This window comes from Dromiciops gliroides, chromosome 2 (assembly GCF_019393635.1).
Source record: "Dromiciops gliroides isolate mDroGli1 chromosome 2, mDroGli1.pri, whole genome shotgun sequence".
Classification (NCBI taxonomy): Eukaryota; Metazoa; Chordata; class Mammalia; order Microbiotheria; family Microbiotheriidae; genus Dromiciops; species Dromiciops gliroides.
Genome location: NC_057862.1, coordinates 562,607,326 through 562,621,880, shown reverse-complemented (window position 1 = coordinate 562,621,880; position 14,555 = coordinate 562,607,326). Strand labels below are relative to the sequence as shown.

Genomic DNA, 14,555 nt, shown 5'->3' with positions numbered 1-14,555 from the left:
TGTGGAAGCCAAAAGAGCCCAGAAACCAAATAGGCAGAAAACACTTGCTCTCCTTTCAAAGTAGAGAAAAGGTCATAGTAATTTAGAGTATAAACTAACCTAAAAACATGAGAGGAGGATGATAGAATATTACAAATAGTATGGCCTCACATGAATACAGAGCAATATGGGAAGGCAAGGGACACATAAGCAGAAAGCTTGGTGGGTGGCCCAACTAAGCTGATTGTCTCAAGAGCTTTTATACAAGAAATTGGAAGAAGAGCAAATAAGACAAAAACTAGAACAGGTCTGCTAATATTTCTAAGTAATGTCATTTTATAATTTATGACAGGTGAAACTCCACTTTTGGAATGGATATGAAAAATGATATTTAAGAAAATGAAAGGCAAATGGGCCAGATCAAGTAAACACAGAAGAAATCTGCACTTGATGTTACACAATTTTTTGTTGTTGTTTTTTGTTTGTTTGTTTGTTTGTTTTTTTAGTGAGGCAATTGGGGTTAAGTGACTTGCCCAGGGTCACACAGCTAGTAAGTGTTAAGTGTCTGAGGCCGGATTTGAACTCAGGTACTCCTGACTCCGGGGCCGGTGCTCTATCCACTGTGCCACCTAGCTGCCCCTGATAGTTAGGTTTTTTAAAAGCCATTCCTATCCTAAAGAGTAACATCAAGTGGTCACAAGCCCATAAAGAAAGCTTGGAAGAACTTAAAAAGGAATTTAAAAATCAAGTAAGAGAGAAGAAGGAAAAATTAGAGAAAAATAAAAGCAATTCAAGAAAATTATGAAAAGAAAGTTAACCAATTAGAAAAGGATAAATGGGGGCAGCTAGATGGTCCAGTGGATAGAGCACTGGCCCTGGATTCAGGAGTACCTGAGTTCAAATCCGACTTCAGACACTTAACACTTGCTAGCTGTGTGACCCTGGGCAATTGCCTCACCAAAAAAAAAAAAAAAAGAAAGAAAAAGAAAAAAAAAAGGATAAATGAAATCTTTTTTTTTAAATAGTTGACTCTTTTTATTAACACATATACATTTACTTGTCTTCTGGCTTGTTGAAGCAGTAGGTTAGACAACACTTGCCACAATAATGCCTGTCAAAATGACTGGCCATTAAGACTCCAGCACCACATTCATCAGAAGGGCACTCTCGTCGAAGGTGGCTGATCTTGCCATTCTCATTAACCTTACAGTACTTCAAAACAGCAAACTTAACCTTCTTTCTCTTATGCTTGTTCTTTTTGAGAGTGGTGTAAGACTTCTTCTTTCTCTTCTTGGCACCACCCCTAAGTCTCAGAACAAGATGAAGGGTAGACTCCTTCTGAATGTTGTAGTCAGACAAAGTCCATCCATCTTTCAGTTGCTTGCCCGCAAAAATCAATCTTTGCTGATCATGGGGAATACCTTCCTTATCTTGTATCTTCGCCTTGACATTTTCAATAGTATCAGATGGTTCAACCTCAAGGATTATGGTCTTCCCCATCAGGGTCTTCACGAAAATCTGCATTGTGCCGCTGGGTCCACCCATTGATGGCAGATCTGAAAGAGAGACTGCCCCACCAACTCAAGGATAAACAAAATCTTAAGGAAGAAAATAATCCTTTGAAAAGTAGAATTGGGCAAATGAAATAAAATAATACTATGACACCAAGACTTAATGAAACTTGAAAAATAGAAGAAAATATCAAATGTCTTACTAGAAGAGCTGACCTGGAGAACACATCAATAAAAAGAATCTGGATATGATATTATAAGAAATTATTAAGGAAAATTTCCCTGAGCTTCTAGAACAAGAATGTAAAGTAGAAGTAGAAAGAATCTACTAATCACCACCTGAAAGAGATCCTAGAAAGAAAACTTACAGGAATGCCAAAGCCAAGTTTCAAGATTCCCTGGTTAAGGAGCAAATATTGCAAGCAACAAGAAAAATCACGCAACAATTTAAATACTGAAGAAAACAATCAGAATTTTAGAAGACTTAGCAGCTTCTACACTAAAAGAACATAGATATTGAAACATATTTTGAAGAACAAAGGAGCTGGGACTGCATCTAAGAATAACTTATCCAGAAAAATGAGTATAATCCTGAATGAAAAGATGGGAATATGAGAAGGGAGTAAGTAAAGCTTCATAAATGATTTTCTGTAGCTTACCACATCTTAATAGTCCTTCAAGAGATTGAGAGACAGTACAAGAGCCTGATTTTATTGTTTGCTGATTTTTTTTTTTTAGTGAGGCAATTGGGGTTAAGTGACTTGCCCAGGGTCATACAGCTAGTAAGTGTCTGAGGCCAGATTTGAACTCAGGTACTCCCGACTCCAGGGCCAGTGCTCTATCCACTGTACCACCTAGCTGCCCCATCTTGCTGATTATTTTTAAAGCATCTGATTCAGTAAAGCAAAATATGACTTTAAAGATTCTACTTCAACCAAGTAAATCATACTTTTATTAAAATAATGAAAGTTTCCTTGATAATTGCAACCTTAACCTTGCTCAATGTTCCTCTGTTAATATGAAGCAAGGTATATAAAAGGAAGGACACAGACAAGTGGTTCAGCAGATAGAGCTCTAGGTCCAGAATCAGGAAGACTTAAGTTCAAATATGGCCTCAAATACTAGCAGTGTGACCCTGAGTAAGTCACTTAACCTCTTAACCTCTGATTGCCATAATCCATTGGAGAAGGAAATGGCAAACCACTCCAGTATCTTTGCCAAGAAAATTCCATGGACAATACTTTCCAAGGGGTCATGAAGAATTGGATACAGCTGAACAGTTGAACAACAACAAATATAAAAGGAATACATACTCTCTGAAGTTGTTCTTCAGTATCCTGGCGTATGTTCAGCAGAAAGTCCAAATGAAAAAAATTTCTTGATAAATATGATGTAATCCAGATGTTTGGTTTTTTTTCCAGATGATATTATGCTGCTAGCATTGTGCTCCCAGATACTGCAGAACCAAATAGGATTTCCAGATCTCAAATTATATTATAAAGAAGCAATCATCAAATACATTTGGTATTGCTCAGAAATAAAGAAGTAATTCAGTGGAATAGACTAGACAAGGGAGAATCAGAAACTGCAAACCTCAATAACCCAGTGTTCAATAAATCCCAAAATATAAATGACTTAGGGAACAACTCTTTACTTCTGTTAAAACTGTAAATAAGTCTAGCAGAAATTAGGTTTAGACCAACACTTTAAACCATCTTCCATAAGAAAATAAGTGGATACATAACTTAAATATTAAATATCATACTATGAAATTTCAGAAGATAAATAATATATCTTTTGTATCTGTAGAAAAATGTATTTTTAATCAAACAAGAAATAAAGGCAATTACTAAACATAAATTGGATACTTTGTATGATGTGAAATTAAAAAGCTTCTGCACAAATGGAATTAATACATATAAGATAAGAAGAGAAGTGGTTGGATGGGGGAAAATCTTTGTATTAAATTTCTCTTATAAGGATTCAACTTCCAAGATATATAGACAACTTACAAAAACATATAGAAGCAAAATCATTCCCTACTAACAGATGAGGGAACAAAAGGTCTCAAATAAAGAACTGAAAACTATTAACAATATGAAAAAGTTCTCTAAATCACTAACATTAAGAGAGATACAAATCAAAACAACCCTGATGTTTTACCTTACACTCTCAAATTGGAAAAGTAGACAAAAGATAAAAATAATCAGTGCTGAAGGTATATGAAAAGGTAGTGTGTGCATTGTTGGTGGAACTGTGAATTAATGTAATCATTTTGGAAAGCAATTTGGAATTGTGCAAATCATGACTAAAATGTCTGATATCCTTTGAGCCAGAGATAGCACCACTACACATATATCCCAAGTAGTTCATTCAGAAAAAGAAAGATTCCATAGACACTAAGCAATTGATAGCAGTATTTTTTGTAGTAGCAAATAATTGGAAACAAATGCTCGTCAATTGGGGAACTATTGAAGAAATTCTATTACATGAATTTAAAGGACTATGGTATAATAAAATGAAAATATGTTGGATACAGAACCATGGGAAGACTTATGTATATGGCAGAGTGAAGTAAGCAGAGGCAAGAAAACAATATCTGGGATGACTATAATTATGTAAAATGAAAAAAATAACAAAAACAATTAAAAATGAATGTTGAAAAATTACAAAGACCAACCATGGCCCCAAAGAGGAACTATCCAGAAGATACCCCCCCCCCTTTACTCCTTAGCAGAGGTGAGAGGTCCACAGGTGTGGAACACTGCATGTTGTTGGATTTTTTCAATGTATTAATTGGTTTTACAGATTTCTTTTCTCCTTTTTTTTTCTTAAAAAAAAAAATCTTTGTAGGGGCAGATAGGTGCCACAGTGGATAAAGCACTGACCCTGAATTCAGGAGGATCTGAGTTCAAATCCAGCCTCAGACACTTACTAGCTATGTGACCCTGGATAAGTCACTTAACCCTCATTGCCCAGCCCCCCCCCCCAAAAAAAAAATCTTTGTTATATGGAATGGCTTTCTGGGAAAGAGTGAGGGAAGAGGCTACAGCAGGATATTTACATGAAATAAAACAAATGTTAACAATAAAAATTTATTTAAAAAAAAAAAAGTTTAGTATGGGACTTCTTCAATGCGATTGAAGGCTACTTAAAACATATTGACCTAACTTTAGCGAGTGAAAGATGAAATGACTATAGAAACAAAAGGTTCCATCTTCTGAGTGTATCGACTTATTGAGCGATGCATGGCAATTGCCCCCAAAATGGGAACCAGGCCCCTTCCTCACATTAGGGTTAGACCCTGAATACAAGGTGAGACAAACTTTTATACATTAAAAACAATTCATCAAATATGGCTAATAAATGAAAAGGAAACAGTACAACATTAGGTAATCTAATTTCTAATTGGAAGAAAGATTAGACACTTTCCAAGTTGGGAAGGGTAGAGCGAACAGGTACAATTCCCAGAATTCGGAAAAAGAGGCGTCTCACTTCCTCCAATTATCTATAAACAGTCAAAGAAACTTGGACTTTCAGAGAGGACATATGGATTGCTTGAAATGTATAATTGTGAGAAAACTTCTTGCATCAATCTTTGGATTTCACCAGGTTTATGGTAGGTGTCACATAGGTCCTTAGTTAAGGGTCTCTGGATATGAGGTAGAAGTGGTCTGGTTTCCCAGCCACACAGGGCTAGGCTCAAACAGTGAAAGAAGGTTTTCTCTTAATTCCCACAATTGAATAAAGTTTTCTCACAGGATGGAATTTGGACTAGACTCATAACTGATTAGAAAGGAAACTGAGCTAGCTCCAGAATTGAGTCACAAAATGGAGTCAGTGTGATTTATTCAGTTCCCACAATTAACCACTTGGTGTTCTAATCCCCTCAATTCCCACATAATAATCAACCCAGGTAAATCAAAATACAGGAAAATGCTCATTTTCCATACAAGGACATGAAGTTGAATGAGCAGCACATTGGATTAGCCCATCATTGCTTTTACTATAGATGTATGATGATGACTAGACCCACAATTGAATAAGAGGAAGAGAGAAGGCTAGACTGCATTTTGGGACATTGCACAGTACTTTCTTTTTTTCTAGTCCAGTATTTTAATATTTTCCAGTTACATATAAGGATAGTTTTCAACATTTGTTTTCATAGGATTTTAGTTCCAAATTTTTCTCCCACCTTCCCTTCCCTCCCTTTTCCCCAAGACAGAAAGAAATCTAATATAAGTTATATATGTGCAAAGACATTAAACATATTTATGCATTAGTCATATTGTGAAAGAGTGAGAGCACAAGAGAAAAACCTAAAAAAAATAAGGAAAAAAACAGCCCCAAAGTAGAAACAGTATGGTTTAATCTACATTCATAAAACACAGTTCTTTTTTTCTGGATGTTGAGAACATTTTCTATCATGAAGTTCTTTGAAATTGTTTTGGACCATTGCATTGCTAAAAAGAGCCAAGTCTATCACCATTGTTCCTCACACAATGTTGCTGATACTATATACATTGTTCTCCTCGTTCTACTCCTCTCAGTCAGCATCACTTCGTGTAAGTCCTTCCAGGTTTCTCTGAACTCCTCCTGCTCATCTTTACTTTTCACATTGATTTTTTTTTTAGTGAGGCAATTGGGGTTAAGTGACTTGCCCAGAGTCACACAGCTAGTAAGTGTTAAGTGTCTGAGGCCGGATTTGAACTCAGGTACTCCTGACTCCAGGGCCGGTGCTCTATCCACTGTGCCACCTAGCTGCCCCTCACATTGATTTTTTAAAACTTTGTGTTCTAAATGTTCTTCCTCCCTCCCTCCTTGTCCCTCCCTATGAAATCCAGCAAGTCAATATAAGTCATACATGTGTAGCCATGCAAAACATCTTCTCATCAGTCAGGTTGTGAAAGAAAATAGAAAAAATACCTTTAGAAAGAGAAGCTAACAAATAAAATTATACTTCAATCTGTATTCAGATACCATAAGTTCTTTCTCTGTTGATGGTTTGCATTTTTTCATACTTCCTTCTGATATCATCCTGCTCATCACTTCTTTCACAATTACTACTGCTAACTGTATTACCCTCCATCTTATTTCCTCCCCTTGATATTTACTCTATTTTCTATTTTCCTTCACCCTATCCCTCCTCAAAAGTGTTTTGCTTTTTACTGCCCCCTCCCCCAATCTGCCCTTCCTTCCCCTCCCCCCATCTGCTTCCCCTCCCCCCATCTCCTTCCCTTCCCATTTCCCCTCAGGGCACAATATATTACTATGCCCACTTGAGTGCGTATGTTATTCCCTCTTTAAGCCAATTCTGATGAGAGTAAGGTTCATGCACTCCCCTGTTCCTTCCCCATATTCCCCTCCAGTCCATAAGCTTTTTCTTATTTCTTCTATGTGAGCTACTTTTCCCCAGTCCACCTCTACCTTTCCCTTTCTTCCAGTGCATTCCCCTTTCCCCTTAACTTTATTTTGAAGATGTAATCTTGGGTCAGATAGGTGACACAGTGGACAAAACATCAGCCCTGGACCCAGGAGGCCCTGAGCCCACATCCAGCCCCAGACATAAGCCACCCCACCCTGCCTGCCCCACAAAACACAAGCATAAACAAAAAATAAATGCTTTACAGATATCATCCCTTTATATTCAATTCATACCTGTGCCCTCTGTCTAAGTATATTCCTTTCAGCTGCCCTAATACTGAGAAAGATCTTATGAGTTAGAAGTACTATCTTCCCATGTAGGAATGTAAACAGTTTAATCTTTTAATATCCATCATGATTTCTTTTTCATATTTACCTTTTTTTGCTTTTTAGGGTCTTGTATTTGAAAGTCAAATTTTCTATCCAGTTCAGGTCTTTTCATCACAAATGCACAAAAGTCCTCTTTTTCACTGAAGTCCCATTTTCCTCTGAAAGATTATACTCAGTTTTCCTGGGTAGGTGATTTTGGGCTGTAGTCCCAGTTCCTTTGCCCTCTGGAATATCATATTCCATGCCCTCCTGTCCTTTAATGTAGATCCTGCTAGATCTTGTGTTATCCTTACTTAAGCTCCACAGTATTTTAATTACCTTTTTTCTAGCTGCTTGCAATATTTTCTCCTTGACTTGGGATCTCTGGAATTTGGCTATAATATTCTTGGAAGTTTTCCTTTTGGGATCTCTTTCAGGAGGTGGATTTTTTTCAATTTCTATTTTACATTCTGCTTCTAGAATATCAGGGCAATTTTCCGTGATACTTTCTTGGAAGATGATGTCTAAACTTTTATTTTGGTCATGGTTTTCAGGTAGTCCAATGATTTTCAAATTATCTCTCCTGGATCTATTTTCCTGGTCAGCTCTTTTTCCAAGGAGATATTTCATATTGCCCTCTATATTTTTATTCAACTGGATTTGCTTTACTGTATCTTGGTTTCTCATAAAGTCACTAGCTTCCATTCGTTCAATCCTAATTCTTAGGAAATATTTTTCTTCAGAGAGCTTTTATATCTCCTTTCCCATTTGGCTTTTCAAGCTGTTGACTTTCTTCTCATGATTCTCCTGCATTGCTTTCATTTCTCTTTCCATTCATTCCTCCATCTCTCTAAATATTCCTTCTATTCCTCCTACTTTCTTTTCAATGTCCCTTTTGAGCACTTCCATGGCCTGAGACCAATTCATATTTTTCTTGGAAGCTTTGAATGTTGGAGCTTTGACTATGTTATTATCTTCTTGTGAGGGTGTATTCTGGTCTACTTTGCCACCCCCAAAAAAGCTGTCTATTGTCTGCTGTCTTTTTTGCCTATTCATCTTAACCCAGAAGCAGATGTCTGATTGAAATCTGATTCTCTATGGTCAGAAGCTTTGTGTGCCTGTGCCCCTCCCCCACTGGGCCACCACCACACAATTTGGCCTACTGGTTCAAAACCAAGATGTTTTGCCCCAACTACAGCAGAAACTGCAGCCACTTCACCGAACCCCCTCACCAGTCTGCAAGTTGAGCTTCAGAAAAGACTGCTGGCACAGAAGACTCTGAGGTGCTGGAGTCGCGATCTGTTCCTGGCTGGGTCTGGACCTCGCACAGAGCTCCTCTCTCAGCTTAATCAGCAGGTGATCTAGTTGCTGACTTTGGTTGGAAAATAGTCTCAATTTGTTCTTATGTGAATTAGGCTGCTCTGGGTTGTTTTTTTATGGCATTATTTGGGAGTGAGTGGATGGGTTTATTGGGAGCTTGCAGCAGTCTCAGCCTTTCCTCCACCATCTTCGCTCCACCCCTCCATTGTTCAGTACTTTCAAAGACCCAAGCTGTCTCATGGCACAGAAACATATCTTCTTAACACTGGCATTCTTTCAGTTATTTTACCTGGCTTTCCATCATAGAACAACACAATATCTAGAGAATAAAAATCGTGGTGACCTAGATGACACTAGAGGGATGCAACATAACTATCAATTATTAATTGTGTTCAAGAAATCAAATAAAAGAAATCTAAAAAACATGTGATTGGAGAAAAGAATGAGGGATAACTGACAGCTCAAGTGATAACATTGCTGTACACAATGTTAAATAAGCAGAGGAGAGCCTACAATACAATCATTTACTAAACCCTTAATATAAGTCAGGTGCTGTACTAAGCACTGCAGATACAAAGAAAAGTAAAAACAATTCTTAACCTTAGGGATATCACATTCTAATGAGGAAGACAACTGGTAAATAAGTACATACATAGTGGGAAAGGCAGCTAGGTGGCAAAGTAGATAGAGTGGCTGGGCCTGGAGTTGGGAAAACCCAAGTTCAAATCTGGCCTCAGACACCTTACTAACTATGTAACTTTGGGAAAATAACCGTGTTTTCCTCAGTTTCCTCATCACTAAAATGAGCTGGAGAAAGAAATGGCAAACCTCTCCAATATCTTGGTCAAGAAAACTCAAAAATGGAACCACAAAGAGTCAGACATGACTGAAAAGTAAAAACATCATGATGATTGATGATGGTGGTAGTGGTGATGATAATGATGATGAAGAAAGTCACTTTAGCAAATGGGAAGAAGGGGGATCAGATTGGAGAAAGGGGTGAAATTAGGGAGATGAATTAGAAGGGACAAAATAATATGGGCTTGAATTATGGTGGTCACTCATGTGAAGGTAGAAATGATAACATGTGGCAACAGATTGGATATGTGAGTTAAGTCAGTTATGAATACGGTGATAGCCTTGTTGAAGTAAGGGCACCGTTGAGATTAGGTAACTTAAATTTGTGGTAGATATAATTAAGATGGCCTTGGCCACAGACAAAGTCTTCCAAGTATCAGCCTAGTTCAATATAGAGAGGCTCATCATTAGGAGACCAGCCACTCAATGATAAATTTCTGGCCATGGGAAATCATGAAACAAAGAAAAATTCAAAATGACCCATAATCCCTGTGCGGTTTGGGGTTAGGAATATCAAGAAAATACCCTAAACTGAAGCATCCAGGTGACACCTATGGTTAAATTAGCATAAGCAAGAGGATTATATGAGTAGGTTTACTTGACTGATAAGGATACTGCTTCTAGCAAGTATACACAGTAGTAATTCTGGTTCTGATTCTAATACAGTTGAATGTTAAGACCTCCCCTTGTCTAATTCTTCTTCATAGAGATAATGCTTGTGATGGTAACTGATAGTTAGAAAAGACCACCAAAATATTAGAAAACATCAGGTCAAAGGAGACAGTGGAGCTGAGTAGTTTTATAGGTCCAGGGGGCTATTATATACCCATGCAAAGTTATTAATGGAATAAAACAAACTTTATGCTCCAGCTGCCTGTATGGGAGAGTTCGTTTTGGACATAATTTTCCAAGTTGATAAGATACCTTGGGTTTTGAAATATATTGATAGACCTTATACGTGTTCATCTATGGAGTCTGAGGTATAGACCGACCCTACATTAGCACTCTGGATAGTGGCAAATAGAAAAGAAGAGCCTTAAGTAGCCTCTCCTCTGCATCAACTTTTGTAAGAAGTGCTGTGTGGTTGCAGCTGACTTGTGCTATGCCCCTTTATGAAAATATGAGAATATCATGCTGAAGTGGATTTAAGGAGGAAGAAAGGTATATACTTAGCTCATAAGTTTTTAGACCCTTGATATTATTGTGTAGATTTGTAGCAATTTTGATTGCCTTTAGAAAGTAATCCAGATTCTGGTGAGTTTCTGGGATTGAAAGGTTATAATTTGCGATCCTTGAGAGACTTATAAAAGGTAGGTATACCATTATGTGCTTCCCCTTGGGCATAGAACTCTTAGCTGTCCATCAGGCCAGTAATGTGTGTATTTCTGTATGTATATGTGTATATGTATATGTGTGTATAATTCCTGTTTCCATGGGACCTTGTGTGTGGTGGATCTACTTAGTATCTCCCTGGAATGTAGTCATCCCATCTTAGATATTGCAAGTGTGTGAAGACACAGATTTTCTGAGAAAGACAGACTAAGGCTCACATTCCTGGTATGGTAACTCTGCCTCCATCAATCTTGGGAGTGACTTGAGAACCTCAGATGAAATAGCTGAGATTGAAGAGATCAGTGATATTTTGAGGCAATAAGAAGAAACAAGTCAGTTTTCCTATGAAAATGTTGGATATAATAAGTAGTTGGATAATATTCATATAGAAAACTTCAGAGGGGAAAATATTGCTAGTATTTAAATTCTTCCAAGTGACATCAGTTCATATCCATCCAAATGCCAGGGTTCCATGAAGCACAATTTGGGAGACTTCTAGAGTAAATGATAGGTTTTAATATATTCTATGTAAAGTAACTTTGAAGCAGCTTAAGCATCATAAGGCAGAAATCTAGAAAAATGAACCTGTGTTGCCAGGGTAACCTTTTTGAATTGAATTATGACAATCACATATATTGTGTATACTTTTCTAAGCTTTCCTTATAAGGTACATGGTACAAAAAAGTTTCTCCATGTGCAAGAAAAAGAAAGGATTCAAGGGAAGGAGAGTGAAAAGAAATGACCTCAAGAGGTAATTGGGAGTACCTTGGACTTTATGTCTTTTTTTCATAGAGAAAAGCTAAACAAATAATTAAAGGCACAATGTAAGATTCTCTAGAGCAAAGCAGATTGAAAGAAGTAGCTGATCTGTTCATGTAATCCTAGTTGCATTGATAGAAGCACAGAATACAGAGCATAGGTCACATAAGGAGTGTTATGTTCAATTCTGTATATATGTTTTAGGAGAGACTTTGACAAGGAGGTTTGTCAGTCAGTAAGTATTTATTAAGTTCTTACTCTGTGCTAAGCACTAGGGATACAAATAAAGAGAAAACCTCAGGACTCCTCAAGGAGCTCACATCATAATGGGAGAGATAGTATGTACATAACTAGATATATACAAAATATGTAGGGGGAAGCTAGGTGGTGCAGTGGATAAACCACTGGCCCTAGATTCAGGAGGACTTGAGTTCAAATCCGGACTCAGACACATGACACTTACTAGCTGTGTGACCCTGGGCAAGTCACTTAATCCTCATTGCCCCACCAAAAAAAGTCACCCGGGGCAGCTAGGTGGCACAGTAGATAAAGCACCAGCCCTGGATTCAGGAGGACCTGAGTTCAAATCCAGTCTCAGACATGTGACACTTATGAGCTGTATGACCTTGGGCAAGTCACTTTACCCTCATTGCCCCACCAAAAAACCAAACAAAAAAAACCCTTCACAAAATATGTACAGGGTAGGGAAAACGTAATTGAAGAGAGAAAGCACTAACAACTGGGTAGACCAGGAAAGTAAGTGGTGTTTGAGATGAGGCTTTAAGGAAGTGAAGTGATAAATAGAAAAGTACAGGTATGGGGGACAGCCAGTGTAAATGGATGGAGATGTTGTGTGCAATAAATGGCAAGTATATTACTGTAGCTATATTGTAGAATGTATGGAAGAGAGTAAAGGGCAAAAGGATTGGAAAGGTAAGAAGGACCCAGGTTATTAAGAGCTTTAAATGCCAAAGTGAGAAATTTATACTTGTCTCTGGTAGCATGATCAGACCTGGGCTTTAGGGGGAAAAAATTGATAGTTGAGTCAAGAATGAACCAGGTTAGGGAGAGATGAAAATAGCTAGAAAGCTATTGTCATAGTGCAGGAATAAAGTAATTAGGAGTTTAGTACTTCTTGGTTGTGTGAGTGGCAAGATAGGAACATGGAGAGATGTTGTAACGATAAAAACAACAAGATTTGGCAATGGATTTGGTGTGTGGGGTAAATGAGAATGGGGGGGTCAAAGACAACATTGAGGTTGAGAGTCTGGGTGACTGGAAAGCTGATAGAATAGAGAAGTTATAGGGAAGCTCCAAAGAGGGGAGGTTGAGGGTGGTGGAGAAGAAAGTGTACTTGGGTATGTTGTATTTGAGATGCTTACAAGACAATATATCCAAAAGATAATTCATGATGCAATACTGTAGCTCAGGAATGAGATTAAAGTTGAGTATATAGATCTGACAATCACCTATATGGAGATGTTAATTGGACCAAAAGGATTTGGTGTGATCACTAATCAATATATCACAGAAGAAGAAAAGAGGGCTCAGGGCAGAACTTTGGGGGATACCCACAGTTAATGGCCATGACACGGTTGAAAAGCCCCAAATGAGACTGAGGAGTGGTCTGATAGACAGAAGGAGATACAGGAGACAGCAATGTGATGAAAACCTAGAGGAGTGATATCCAGGAAGAGAGGGTCATCAACAGTGTTAAATGCTACAAAGAGGTGAACAAGGATGAGAATTTAGAAAAGAACATGTTGTTGAATCATTTCAGTCATGTCTGACTCTTCCTGACCAAACTTGGGGTTTTCTTGGCAGAGATAGTAGAGAGTATTCTTTGTAAAGAATTGTTATTTGAGGTTTTTATGCCTTGGCACACTGGCCTGGGGCTCTGTAAACCTTGCAATGCTCCACCCACTGGTTGCAGTCGTTGCCATGGTGCTGGCACCTCACATCATCACCAGTCGGCACCTACATGGGCCTGGCAAAATTATAATGATTGGAAGCCTAGTGAGGGCAGTCATGTGACTGTCAGAGTGGCCATCCAATTGGCTGGGGGCTGGGGGGTTTCTGGGATTGGGGGAGGAGAATTCGCCATTCTAGCTGGACACTGGAAGGCGACAGGAGCTCTGCTGTGTATTCTCAGCTAATTCCTGGGCGGTGGTATTTCTTCAGGTTGTATAATTTCCCTTTCCCCATTTTATTTCTTTTCTCTTGATCCTACTGATCCTGTTTGTGTGTTTTTTTAAGTTCGTTCTTGTTAAAATAAATCCTATTCTGTTTTGAGGGAGGTTGCCGGTCTCCTTCCTCGCCCCAATATTGTGGCGAGCCGCTAAGCTAACACTCCCCAATTAAAAACTGGTCCTCAGAACTTCCTTCTCCAGTTTATTTTATGGATGAGGAACTGAGCTAAACAAGGTTAAGTTACTTGCCCAGGGTCATACAGTTAGTAAGTGTCTGAGGCCATATTTGAAGTTGAGACTTTCTTACTCTATTTGGTAATAAAGAGATTGATGGTAACTTTGGAAAGAAGAATTTCAGTTCGAATCCAGATAGTTTCAGATAGAATCTAGATAGAGGGTTGAAAAGAGAGCGAGAATAAGGGGAGGAGACATCTACTATAGACAGCTTTGTTAAGGAGTTTAATCAAGGAGAAGGAGAGGAGATATAGGATGATAGCTCATAGAAGGATCAATTAAGGTTTTTAAAAAAATAGGAGACATATAGGTAGGTAGTAGTGAAGAAGTCAGTAGATAGGGAGAATTTAAAAATGAGAGATAGGAGAGATGACAGTGGAGCTTGTCTTCTGAAGAATATGGGAGGGGATGGGATCAAGAAAGCATGTAGGGGGACAGCTAGATGGCTCAGTGGATAGAGCACTGGCCCTGGATCCAGGAGGACCTGAGTTCAAATCTGCCCTCAGACATTTAACGATTACTAGCTGTGTGACCCTGGGCAAGTCACTTAACCCCAATTGCCTCACCAAATAAAAAAAAAATAAAAAGAAAGCATGTAGACCCTTTCCCTCTCTTGCTACTTGAGGAGCCGGCTGCCACC

General features: G+C 38.3%; 1 protein-coding gene across 1 annotated transcript; it reads right to left on the bottom strand.

Annotated features, from left to right (window-relative positions):
- Positions 1-989: 989 nt before the first annotated feature.
- Positions 990-1,539, bottom strand: LOC122738039 (ubiquitin-40S ribosomal protein S27a-like). Its single transcript, XM_043980084.1, has one exon. It carries the CDS (start codon positions 1,522-1,524, stop codon positions 1,033-1,035), a length of 492 nt encoding a protein of 163 aa, XP_043836019.1. The 5' UTR covers positions 1,525-1,539; the 3' UTR covers positions 990-1,032.
- Positions 1,540-14,555: the final 13,016 nt, after the last annotated feature.